General features: G+C 38.1%; 1 protein-coding gene across 1 annotated transcript in view; it reads left to right on the forward strand.

Annotated features, from left to right (window-relative positions):
- Positions 1–5,093: 5,093 nt before the first annotated feature.
- LOC150091967 (uncharacterized) overlaps positions 5,094–13,822 on the forward strand; it is a 62,926-nt gene continuing 54,197 nt past the window's right edge. Inside the window, exons 1-2 of the mRNA XM_090370507.1 lie at positions 5,094–5,268; positions 9,033–9,139. Coding sequence (XP_090226633.1) covers positions 5,164–5,268; positions 9,033–9,139 — 212 coding nt within the window. The 5' untranslated portion in view covers positions 5,094–5,163. The remainder of the gene's footprint in view (positions 5,269–9,032; positions 9,140–13,822) is intronic.

The raw sequence follows: 13,822 nt of genomic DNA on the forward strand, positions 1-13,822 counted from the left end.
AGTGAGTGGGCGGAGTCACAATCCGTCAATCACTGCTTTCCCCCCTCTTCTCCTCGCCGCCATTTTGAAGGGTGCACCGAGTATTAAATCTTTACCCCATTAATTTATTCCATATTCGTTGTTTTTCTTCTTTAATATTATTCTCCAAATCGATTCTGATATCGAAAAACGTTATCGACATAGCCTTTTTCAATTTGTACAAAAACCCTCTGTAGACAATAAATAAATCCAATGGCATGGTACCAGCAATTACCCGTAGGGCGTTTCTAGACTCTGTTCTAGATACTTTTAATAAAGTTAATAACATAGAGATCGGGATCCATTTGACATACACCAAATTAATCGGGTCGTTTTTTGTGTGAGGAGGCGCTTCTTCTTAGGACGACGGGCTACAAGTCCATTTTTGAAGAGACGTCTTTTGACTGTTACTGAATTAAAGCTCTCCTGTCTGTTCTTCCCATTCTTGCTAGCTCTCCTGTCTGTTCTTCCCATTCTCTTTTCAGCTCAGACGAAGAAGCTTTACGGTTTTTAAGGCATAAACACTTCAAAACGCGGTCCTATTTTGGCGCAGAGACTCGCTTGCCTCCGGTTCCTTTTTTCCTATCAGCAGAACCAGTATTCTTGATTTTGGAAAGAAATCTACTCACTGTCGACTGATTACATGACACTTAAAAAAAAAAAAACTATTATATTTAGGCCTCACGAATAATTAAGTTCATCTGCCGTGCTGTGCCTTATGTCTGTTAATTGTGTGTGTGTGTGTAAAGTGTGTTTAGGGTCAGCGGCACCAGGGGTTTCCCCCATCTCCGCGTAGTTTACATTGTGGGTGAACCAGTTGACTGGAAAAGCCAGAGATTTAAAAGTGTATGGACTTTGTATATATTTGATGCCTTGTACTGTTGTTCATCTGGTCATTTAGCCGCCAGACCCCTACTGAGGCCCGACGTTGTCCCACTTTAGCCCCGTGGAGGCAAACCAGGTACTCACTAGTATATAGTTCACTCTGGCAGGTCCTGCCACCTAATTTCCTAAGATTTCAGTGGCTAGGACCTTAAAAAAAAAAATATATATATATCGCGTACGCGTCGCGGGGAGCGCTAGAAGTCCAAAATGTTTGGCAAAATTAATTTAGATTGGTGATTTTAGATTGTGTGGGGCGTGTTCACGTTGCTATCAGATAGAGCGTGGTGAAGGCTGAAGACTGGGGGGCAAATAGACAGAAATATGGAGCCGAAAGGGAAGGCAACTCCAGTTTACAGTGGGGCATACCCATGCCCCACCAGAGGGAAGAAATAGGGTGGCAGGGTGGGGAGGGGACAGTTTACAGTTTACTGTCCCCTCCCCACCTGCCAGGAAGAGGTGAGACAGTGAGCCAGACAAGAGAGCTGGCTCAGGTTGCCAATGTGGCCTGTGTGCATGGGTGGGAGCAAACCAGACCACAGGGTCAGGTCCGCACCATCCAGAAAAACTTGAGGCCCAGCAGAGGCGATCCAATGTTGGTTTGGCTGAACAGGTTGTGCAAAATGCCACAGTTGGGAGTCATTCATGGGACTGTTGTCCCGTCCGGTAGTCAATGTTCTGGGAAGTGGAGTTTTCTCACTTCTCATAAGAGTTCCAGTTTTGTCTTGCATGAAGGATCAAGCAGTCAAACCTGACATCTGGTTGGGGGTCTCTGAGAAGCTTTGTTTGACACATCTATTCGAAGTTTGCAGGCAGAGGAATGGTCAAGCGTCTAGCATACAGGTTCTACAGGTTCTGGGCAAACTTGGTGAACGCTATATACGAGGCTTCATCTTCCAGTAAGTAGTGTTCCCGGTTTTTTGGATTAGTAGTAGTAGTAGTAGTAGTAGTGGCATGTGATGCAAGAAAGCAAATGTATGAGCTTATGCAGCATCAGCCAAAAAAAAAAAATAATAATAAAAATAAAATAAAAAAAAAATAATAAAAAATAAAATCACACCATTCCCTCCAAATGCCTGTCCAGTTCCTCCTTAAATTTATTCAACCTATCAACTTCCACAACGACAGATGGAAGTTTGTTCCAGCAATTAACCACCCGCTGGCTAAAGGCAAATTTCCGCACATCTATTCTACATCTGTCTTTTCTTAATTTGAATTTATGCCCCCTTAGGTTCGTAATCTGAACAAGTGGAAGGATCCCATCAGAATTCAGCGTGCTTAATCCATTCAAGGCCTTATATACCTCAATCAGATCACCGCACAGGTGCCTAGTCTCCAGCCACTGCAATTTGCAGAACTTAAGCCTCTCTTGGTAAGAAGATCCCTTCATTCCCCTCACCAATCTTGTTGCCCTTCTCTGTACCCGCTCAAGTAAATCTACATCCTTCCTAAAATGAGGTCTCCAGACCTGTACGCAGTACTCAAGGCGTGGCCTGACCATTGCCTTATACAGAGGGATAATCACCTCCTTTTCCCTGCTAGCAAAATTCCTATATATCATTGACAAAACCCCATGATCTGCCCTGGCAGCCTGTCTGCATTGCTCAGAGAACTTCATATCTGACTGCACAATTACTCCCAGGTCTTTTTCATTTTCTACCACCTTAAGTGTAGTACCACACAATTGGTACGTTTCTCTGGGGTTATTTCTACCCATATGCAGTACTTTGCATTTGTCAAGGTTAAACTTCAGTTGCCACTTCTTAGCCCATCTGCCCAAATCATCTAGATACTATTGCAGTAGCAGACTGCCATTACTGTCATTAACAACCCTGGCGCACTTGGATGATTAATTCAACACGAAGATCATAAAATTCGCAGTCATACATCTGGTGTCCCCAGGTCTCCACAGAGCCACATGCACACATTGGGTTGTTTTCGAGTCCGAGAAGATGTAATTTGTGGCGGATCGCTCCATGTCCTCTTAGGAGATACGTGCTGTACAATCCAGGGCAAAGCCATACCGGATACTGTGGGTATATTTGTTGTAGATCGGGGAGGAACTTCCGCGTGACTTCCCCTTTTGTGGAGGTCGTCCAGCGCTGCTGCCATATCGATCGCAAATAGATCTGGAGTCTGTGTGTGTGTGTGTGTGTGTTCTATGGTCGATTTGTCTGTTTGCTGGACGAAAACCCCAGTTTCTCGGACAAAAACCTTGCTATCTACGCCTGAGGCCGACTAACTCACGGAGCGAAAAAACCCATTAAAGCTCCTCGCGTCATCGACGGGATTCAAACCTTTTTCCACTCGTGTGGGGAGGACGGTGATGATACCACTGTGCTACAGTGTGGGCAACGGGGGTCCCACTAGGGGCCCAACGGCTAAAAGGTCAGAGGAACAACACAACATGACACTACACAACATAAACATGTACCTTACACTTTTTAAAATCTCTGGCCTTCACAGTGTTCTGTGTTTCACAAACAGAGTACACAACACGGAGATGGGGGAAACCCCTTGGGCCGTTAGACAATGAACACTTTACACTTTACACTTTGTGCTACCCGCGCAGACTACAAGACACTGTGTAAGCAATATGACGGGAAGAACATTCTTCGTGGGGTCAACTGCACGTAACTCGCTATCCTGACACAAGCAAGGAATGACTGCAACTCTTGCAGAGCGTGCTTATGTAGCTGAAAGCAGGGCCGCCGCAAGTGGGTAGGCGACGTAAGCGTCACTTACGGGCGGCAGTTCAAGAGGGCGCCGAAATTTTTTCGATATCGTTTTCTGATTGGTTAACCCTTATCAGCATTCAACATTTAGGGCGGAAACTTTTATTTTCCTTACTGGCGGCACATAAGAACGCAGCGCTACTGGCTGAATGTAACAGCTCATGCAATATTAGGTTATAATTTACGCTTGTCAATCTTGTCTGATGCAATCTGTAAGAAATATTGCCATATTCTTACGTTATTCGGACGACAATTATAATTTTAATGGGTGATGCACTTTCTTTGAACAGCAGTATATACAGGGTGTTTCAGTTAAACGTTTCAGAACTTCTAAGAGGGGTAGGGTACATCCTGACAACTCGAAATCATATAGCAATGTGGGGTCGGAAATGCTTTCCTGAAGCGGTATTGTACACAGAAGTCGTCGTGCGACGTCGTGCAGCACAGATTCGATTTTCGGTCAATGTATGGGCCGGTATTATGGGAGATCACCTCATCGGACCTTACCTGTTACCGTGTCGTCTAACCGGACCTATCTACTTGATCTTTCTGCAGCAAGTATTGCCACAACTTTTGAGAGATGAACAGATTCCTGCATCGACGCAACAGACAATGTGGTTCCAACACGATGGAGCCCCTGCCCATTATAGCGGAGATATTCGTAACTACCTGGATGTCACATTTGGTCAACAGTGGATCGGACGTGGTGGTCCCGTGCGTTGGCCTGCTCGGTCACCCGACCTATCATGTCTTGATTTTTATTTCTGGGGTCATATGAAATCGCTAGTTTATGACACCCCTGTTGACAATGCTGAGGAGCTGGTTGCAAGAATCGCAGTAGCTGCCGAAGAAATTCGAAATTCGCCTGGAGTATTCCAGAATGTTCGGATGTCCATGCGTCGGAGATGTGAGGCGTGCATTGTAGCCCGTGGAAGAAACTTCGAACACTTACTTTAATCCATGTACCTTTTGCTTCTTTTCATGTATTATTAAAACGATTTCTCACTTACCGTCTCTTTTCTTTATGGTGCTTCTGTGTACAACACCGCTTCAGGAAAGCATTTCCGACCCCACATTGCTATATGATTTCGAGTTGTCAGGATGTACCCTACCCCTCTTAGAAGTTCTGAAACGTTTAACTGAAACACCCTGTATATAAATTTGTATACATGTATATATATATTTTTTCCGTATAAATAGCATATAACATAATGATCTTTAAAAATATTAAACATAATGATAATTATAATAATAATATAAAATTATAAAGTATATATGTATAATCTTTAAAAATAAAAATAAAAAAAGAAACACTCCAAATCGTGTTTGGATTAGATATTTTGAAAACCTGGGAATGCTTGGAATCTTTTTTGCCTTCATGGAGGAAAACGGAAAACTGTCTTTGCAAGACAGGAAACTAGTTGAAGGTGGCGCAACTGTAGCGCACGACTCGTTGGAACAGTTTAGTTAATTATATGAAGAGAAATACTAATGTGATGTGGTGTTTTTGAGCTGTTATCAAGTAATTATGGCTCAAGAGAAGCATCGGGATGATTGTAGTGCCAAAGACTGCAAACCAAATAACGATTACGCTAAGCAAAGAGTTAAAAAAGATAAAAATTTTCAAACTAAAGTAAGCTATTATGCATATATATAATATGCATATATTAGGCTACTTAATTTTTTTTCTTGCATCGTTTTGACATTAATTCAGATTTCTCAACATGGTTGTTTGATATCTATTCATTTTCGCTTGAACTTCCTCCCCTACCTTTTCATAGAGTGGGTTCAAATATTAAACTTTTTCGTTCCAACTTACTCTCTCAGTGGCCGTAGAATTTTTATCATTACTGACTCACAGTGGACAAAACAACGAACACTGCCAATCCCCCCCCCCCCCACCACTGCGAGTTAAACCAAGGAGTGAAGAGATCCGACTATTGGCATAAAATGGTTATTAAAAGGGTGCTGGATGCAAATATAATAAATTAAACCAACTTAAAAATGTTTTATAATTAGATCATGAGACAGTATATTTTGTCAGCAAGTTGGTTAAATTAATTAAAAACCCGCATTTTTCGGGTGGAGGGGGAACTGTGCAATCCTCATCCGAAAAATAAGGTCCTTTCTGTGGTTACTGTTGCTGACCTTTCCTGTTGGTTGGAAAATGCTTAGTTTCAAGTCCCATTTAGTTTTTCATCCAAAAAAATTCAAATCTCCCCTAGGATACATATTGTTTTGAAAACCAATTGCCTAAATTGCCTTGCTGTAAAATTAAAACAACAAAAATGGCTGGCTTAATGTATATACCATTGCTAATATGGTGAAAGGAAGCCAAAGGCTTATGCTGCATCAGCCAAAAATAATTTCTGAGTTACCCTGAGAGAGAGAATCAAAAGTAGAAGGGATTCACAAAGAGAAGAATGATGATATCCACCTTGGGTGTGCCAAGCCCATACTCACCAGATGTGCACCCCTGGGGTTGTGAGGTGATAGCCCTAAGATTTGATCACTGTATATCTGTATTCAGCTCCTGATATAATATGTTAGGTTGATTAAATTTTTAAGAATTTATGAATTTTTGTCTGAGTTGAAATTAATGTAGAGTACAAATTAGTGCATGGTTTTTTGCTAGCTTTCTCACCTGTAAATATTAACATGAAAAATAGGGAGGCCCTACTTTACATTTTTATGGCAGCGGAATAGAATTCTTTATTTGAACATTACAAAACAGTACATTTGACAGTGGGGCACAAACAAAGAGGAGGAAGGTTTCAAGGGTACATGTTCACCCCCATGAAAAAATATAGAAAAGTATTCAAAAAAATTAGTTATTATATTGAGAAACTTGCCAGTATTAATCCAGATTGCAACTGTAAACATATTGACAGGAAGTTACAACCAGTAACTGAAACACTATATGTATTGGCAATACTGTGTCATGTTATGTAATGCATGTTGAGATACAGGAAATGCTGCCACCCAAGTAACTCAACACACATGCATGTCGAGATACTTGGGTGACACAGTATTTCCTGTTTGGTTTTCCACATGTGATTGCTAAATGTGATGTTTTGTGTTCTCTGTCTTGTAAGATCCGATCATGTGTGGCTGTCTCAGAGTATAAACAGAAAATTTATTTATAACAAAATGTATGTTTCTGTAGATAGCCATTATTGATGGAGGTTTTTTAGTAAGGGCAAATACGACAGCCCCAGGTTGGGGGTCACACTGTACAGTCATTAATTTAGCAGACCATGAAAGATTTTGCAGTGGGCTCTGAATAGTTTTAAGGCTGTTCGTTTTATACTTAAAAAATATTTGAATATTTTTAATATATGCTATCCTACAACATATACTGGGACACCTAATCACCAGGAATTAATGGTTAATTCCAGAAGTCACATAACAGATAGATGATAGTAAGTTGTCACATAACAAGTGTATCTGCCAGATAGAAGAGAAAAGTGGGACACCCAAATGCTTCTAGAAACTATTAGAAATAATGATACCAGAATGTATGAGAGTAATTTCAAAAGTAATGCTCACTCCATATGCCTGTGATTTACATTTATATAGATGATAATTTGAAGTTTAATTTCAACGTTAGTGTATTTGAAACAGAGTCTCGCATTGAGTGTTTGTGTAGAGACTTTTAAAAATGGATGGTGATATTGCTTCAGGTCAGATTACAGTTTCAGATCAAAGCTATTTTATCAAAATTGAAACTTTATGTGTTTGAATGCTAACACAAATTTATGAATTGTTGTGGGAAGTGTTTCGTGAGTGAACAGTAGATTGTAGCACAATTTCACATTTCTCTCTAAGGTTTTTTCAAGATATAGCAGTATTGAAGACAAGCGGTGCTTAGATAGATCAAGTACATCTACAGACAACACATCAGCAGTCGTTATCACCATCAGTTTTGAGGAATACAGACTATGACCTGTGAAGAAATAGCCAATGTATCTGGAATACTGAAATCATCTGTTCACATTTTAACTGAGTTGTTACAAAAATGAAACATTGCCTCCTGATGGGTTTCACATTTTCTGTAAGAACAACAACAACAACAAGCAAAGTGTAAAGAAATTTGCAGTGCAGTTAATCACATATTACCAACAAAAAGGTAAACAGTTTTAAAATGCATTATTGCCATTGATGAGATGGATGTGTGACATTTATCATGAAGTGAAGTTACAACCTGCTTGATGGAAGTATGCATTTTTGCCTCGTACCCCTAAATGCCACTGGCAATAATCAAGATGAAACAAATGGTCTCTAAGATTATGAGAGCATTATTGCTGCTGATCTTGTGCCACTTGGAAGATCAGTAATTGGACTACTATACAACATTTCTTCATCAGAAATTACTCCTAAAACTTCGTCAGAAGCAGCCATAGATCTTGGAAGTTGGTGTGCTTGTACTCCATGACAACCCAAGGCCTCATATCATATAACAGTCTCTATAGCTTGGTTCCACTGATTATAAGTGGAAAACAGTACCTCACTCCTTTCAGTTATGATCGCCCTTATGGTTACAATCTTTCCCCAAGCTCAAAGAACCATTGCATGCTGAGTGCAGCCCATGACCCAACATATTTGACAGCTTAACTTTAGGTGACAGTTGAACAGTTAAAAAATTACCTGAATGTTTGGAAGTAGTCATAAGGCATGGAGGAGACTACAGTAAAGGTTTTTAATCTAAATTATGTGATAAAATAAATTCATTTCAAATTAACTGCTTTTATGCATTACTTTTGGGATAATCCACATAAAATAGCATCATTATTTTTCTGCACATAGGCATACAACAAAATTTTGCAAATATTTTATTTACTGTCTGATTTGCTACATACTTTTTTTTATTATTATTTTTAAAAAATGCTGGCTTCAAAAACTTTTTTCACAATATGTAGCCGAGAAAAAATGAAAGACAGTCAGCTGCTGTTACCTTGCTATCCCTTTCTGAATGAATGGGCTTTTGTAGTTAGTTCTTCTGGATATGTTTTTTTTTTTTTCCCCTTTCCTGTTGTAATTTTGCTTAACATGTCTTTGAGATAGCCTTCTTTAAAACACCCGTGATTTGTGGCAGTTAAGCCTATCAAATTAACTGCTATCTTTGTGGCAGTTAAGTCTATCAGGTGACACATTGATGCCATTTTAAAATAGGTGGGGATGTCAATCATCTTATCCATAATGAATAAGCTTACCCTTCGATGAGGCCTGCATATTACAGGTCATTTGATACATCAACACGTGTTACATGAATGTTTCTAAATTTTTATAGCCATTGATTTTTGTTTGTCTGTCTGTCTAAAATAAGTATTGACATTATTGTATATAAATATATTCATCAGTTATTTATAGATACTGTTAAACTATTTGAAATCACAGGTTGTGGTTAGAAGGCTTCCACCATCAATGACAGAAGAGCAGTTTTTGGATCATATATCACCAGTTCCAGATCATGATTATATGTACTTTGTAAGAGCAGATATGCGGTAAAATATTTTACTTCTTTTTTTTTTTTCAATTATTTTTAATTTGAAATATTTTATATCTTAATTCAAGGAAAATATATTGCACTGGTAGTAGTAGTAGTGGCATGTGATGCAAGAAAGCAAGTGTATGAGCTTATGCAGAATCAGCCAAAAAAAATCACACCATTCCCTCCAAATGCCTGTCCAGTTCCTCCTTAAATTTATTCAACCTATCAACTTCCACAACAACAGATGGAAGTTTGTTCCAGCAATTAACCACCCGCTGGCTAAAGGCAAATTTCCGCATATCTATTGTACATCTGTCCTTTCTTAATTTGAATTTATGCCCCCTTAGGTTCACCGTGCAGGTACCTAGTCTCCAGCCACTGCAATTTGCAGAACTTAAGCCTCTCTTGGTAAGAGGATCCTTTCATTCCCCTCACCAATCTTGTTGCCCTTCTCTGTACACGCTCAAGTAAATCTACATCCTTACTAAAATGAGGCCTCCAGACCTGTATGCAGTACTCAAGGTGTGGCCTGACCATTGCCTTATACAGAGGGACAATCACCTCCTTTTCCCTGCTAGCAAAATTCCTATATATCGTTGACAAAACCCAATGACCTGCCCTGGCAGCCTGTCTGCATTGCTCAGAAAACTTCATATCTGACTGCACAATTACTCCCAGGTCTTTTTCATTTTCTACTACCTTAAGTGTAGTACCACACAGTTGGTACGTTTCTCTGAGGTTACTTCTACCCATATGCAGTACTTTGCATTTGTCAAGGTTAAACTTCAGTTGCCACTTCTTAGCCCATCTGCCCAAATTATCTAGATCCTGTTGCAGTAGCACACTGCCATTACTGTCATTAACAACCCTGCCAACCTTTGTATTATCTGCAAACTTCGACATTAAGCCTGATATACCTTCATCAATATCATTGATAAATATACAAAACAACATTGGACCCAACACCGAACCCTGTGGGACTCCACTAATAACATTAGTCTACGAAGAGCAGCACCCATTGATTACCACCCTCTGTCTTCTCCCACTTAACCATCCTTTTATCCATTGTAGCAACTTACCCTTAATACCATTCTGCTCCAATTTGTACAATAGTCTTCCATGCTCAACATTATCAAAAGCTTTCCTGAAATCCAAATATATGATATCGAAATTATTTTTTGCATCCAGTTCCTTTGTAACTACATCATAATATCCTATCAAATTTGTTAGACAAGACTTTCCCTTAACAAACCCATGCTGTGTCTGAATTATTGCTGCAGTCTTGTCTAGATGATCCTGCAATGCATCTTTAACCAGTGACTCCATTATTTTACCCGGAACAGAAGTTAAACTAACTGGTCTGTAATTACTCAGGTCTCCCTTCGATCCCCCTTTGTGAATTGGGAACACATTTGCACATCTTCAGTCCGTGGGAACCTCCCCTAAGTCCAAGGATGCTCTCATAATTAGGGTTTGGCTAAGGGTTTGCTTAGTTGCTTTGCCGCCTCCTTTAATATAACTGGATAGATCCCATCGACCCCAGTTAGATCCTTCACCTAACTTGACTAAATGGGTCTGAGGACTAGGAAATTAATTGAAAAACAGATTTCTTGAATTATTTTCAGCTTGAAGAAGTAATGAATAAAAAATGCATGCAGTGCAAAATTGGTCAATGTATAAAGAACAATAACTTATTGGTTACGGATAAGTTGAAGTTTCAAATAAGCTCTCTCCTATACCTAAATTTCAAATGACTTTTTTTAATTTTCATTAAGTATTTATGGTAAAAGTGTTTATAACACTTTTAATTACTTTTCCTTGGAGAACACCACTCTCTTTTCTCTCTCATTATTAGAAAACAATAGAATACAATATTGAATAAAAAAACAAATAAGACTAGCCTCCAAATCCTGCATCTTAAATATTAAAATTTAAAATTTGTAAAATAATAAGAGAAGTTTACCTCAATGTAATACGTAGAACACTTCCGTATGATACTCTCCAGCAATTAAAACAAAAAAATCGCAAATCTTACATTACAGTAAAAAATAAAAAATAATTAAAACTCAATTGAACACAATTAAAAGATTAAAAAACTTAAAAAACAATTGAACACAATTTAAAAATCAATATAACGCAATTAAAAATTAAATTAATTAAAAGAAATTCAACCAAAAAAATGCAAAAAAATTGAACGAAAAAAGAAAATCGTTTTTTGCAATTTTTGTCAGTAAATTTCTTTTAATTAATTTAATTTTTAATTGCGCTAGATTGATTTTTAAATTGTGTTCATTTGACTTCTAATTGTGTTCAATTGAGTTTTAATTATTTTTTACTGTAATGTAAGATTTGCGATTTTTTTGTTTTAATTGCTGGAGAGTATCATACGGAAGTGTTCTACATATTATATTGAGGTAAACTTATTATTTTACAAATATTGATATCAACATAGAACATATTGAGCATTACAGCTCCGGTTCATACTATAAAATTTAAGATGCAGGATATGATGTCATTTCCATTGGTGGAGGGGGGGGGTGGAGCCACTTGTTGTGATAGCAGTCAGCAACAAAACATCATTAATATGGAAATTAATGCACAAACATGTTGTGCATTAATTTCCATATTAATGATGCAGCTGCAGCTTTGCTGCAGCTTTGGGAAGCTGCAGCAAAGTTTCCCATGGATGCATACAGAGGCTTATTCAAGGGGGTAGAGGACATATTCCCCCTCTTAACCATGCTTATAAGTGTATGCGTATAAGTGTTCCTAGGTCTATCTAAAAAAACTCAAAAACCTGGTCGTCATGGCGCGCCCACAATGATACCTAGATACGATGGTTTTTTTTTTTTAATGAAAAAACCTCAAGTTTCGCTATGAAGAGCTCCAATGTATTAGCAATGGCCGCATGGTGCAAAGAAGCCTATGGCTTATGCTGCAGAAGCCAAAAAAAAAAAAATAATAAATAATAATAATAGTAAAATAAAATCAATAAAACAAAATAATAATAAAAAGAAAATTTAAAAAATAATAATAATTAATAAGAGAAAAGGAAATAGACAACCTATGCGTTTCCCTCCTCCCATATCCAACTGACCTTTGAATTTCCCCAAACTGTCAGCCTCTCCAACCCATATACGTAACTTATTCCAGTAATTTATAACTCGCTGGCTAAAATAAAACTTCCTACAATCCAGTCTAAACATCTCCCCCCCATAATTTGAATTTATGGTCCCTAGTTCTAGAATCATTTATAATTGTAAAAAGTTTGCCCTTATTCATTTTACTTATGCCTCTCAGAGCCTTAAACACCTCAGGCAAGTCTCCTCTAAGGTGCCTAGTTTCCAAGCTCTGCAACCCATATATTCGAAGACTTTCCTCATATGGATGCCCTTTTGCCGACCTCATCAGGTGAGTTATCTGTCTTTTACCATTTCAACAAGCACAATATCTTTCTTTAGGTGTGGTCGCCATACTTGAACACAGTGTTCCAAGTGTAGTCTAATAATAGCCTTATATAATGGGATTATGACATCCTTATCTCTACTAGCAATTGTTTGATAAATCATCGATAGGACACCATGAGCCTTCCTTGCAACCAGTCTACAATGCTTGGAGAACTACATTCTGACTGTATTGTAACACTCAAGTCCCTTTCCTCCACTACTGGCTTTTGTTCAACTCCGCCAAGTGTATAAGTTATTTTGGGGTTACTGTTTCCCAAGTGCAATACCTTACACTCTGCTGGATTAAAGCATAGCTGCCATTTTTCTGACCATCCCTGAAATCTACCTAGGTTACTCTGAAGAAGCTCTTCTTGGTGGTGATCATTAACTACTCTACCAATCTTTACATCATCTGCAAATTTAAACATCATGCCCTCTATCCCTTCATCAATGTCATTTATGAAAATCAAAAACAACAGTGGTCCTAATACTGATCCTTGGGGAGCCCCACTTCTTTCATCAACCCAATCTGAGGAATAACCATGTAGGATTCATATAACTGTCAATTTCCTTTGAAAATTTAGAAAGATGCATAATGGTTACAACAGGTAACAAATTTAACAAGCATTTCTTATTGGATCTCATTATAGCTGAATTCAACATCATTAGAGTACTTCCTGAGGGAACCAGTTGTTTTATAATGTGAAATTAAGAGAAACCATTTTAATAGAGACATAAATGGTAGAACTTGACTTGGATCATCCAGTGATATCATAGTTCGAGTTTCATTAATATCAGCAAATATGCGCTTTGGTTAGGGTATAAGACAGCTTATTTGCAATTTCAGTTGTGTAGTATATCTCTAAAAGTTTCCCATAAGTGCACAGACTCTCAGTTGCCTTTTAAAATAAATTTGTTAGAAGTAACAAATTTAATTGGTATTTTCCATATTGGTCCCTCAAATCCTGTTATAACTGAATTCAGCCATAGTTATCTGTTCTCTTAACAAATTATGCAAATAAAATGAAAGTCTCATTATTGGAATTCTCATTTATAGAAAGTCTGCTTATATATCACATCTTGAACATACTTAATAAAGACTTTACATGGTTTTCTATGAGCATCTAAATTAAAACTATTCCCAGATATTTTGAATACTTAAATACATTTAATTCCCTCTTAACTTCTCTCCAACTTAACCATCTGGGAACCTATTCTTTTTTATTAGAAGAAGAAGAATAGAATACAGA

Source organism: Mastigoproctus giganteus, chromosome 1 (assembly GCF_048544385.1).
Source record: "Mastigoproctus giganteus isolate SK-2022 chromosome 1, ASM4854438v1, whole genome shotgun sequence".
NCBI classification, from domain to species: Eukaryota; Metazoa; Arthropoda; class Arachnida; order Uropygi; family Thelyphonidae; genus Mastigoproctus; species Mastigoproctus giganteus.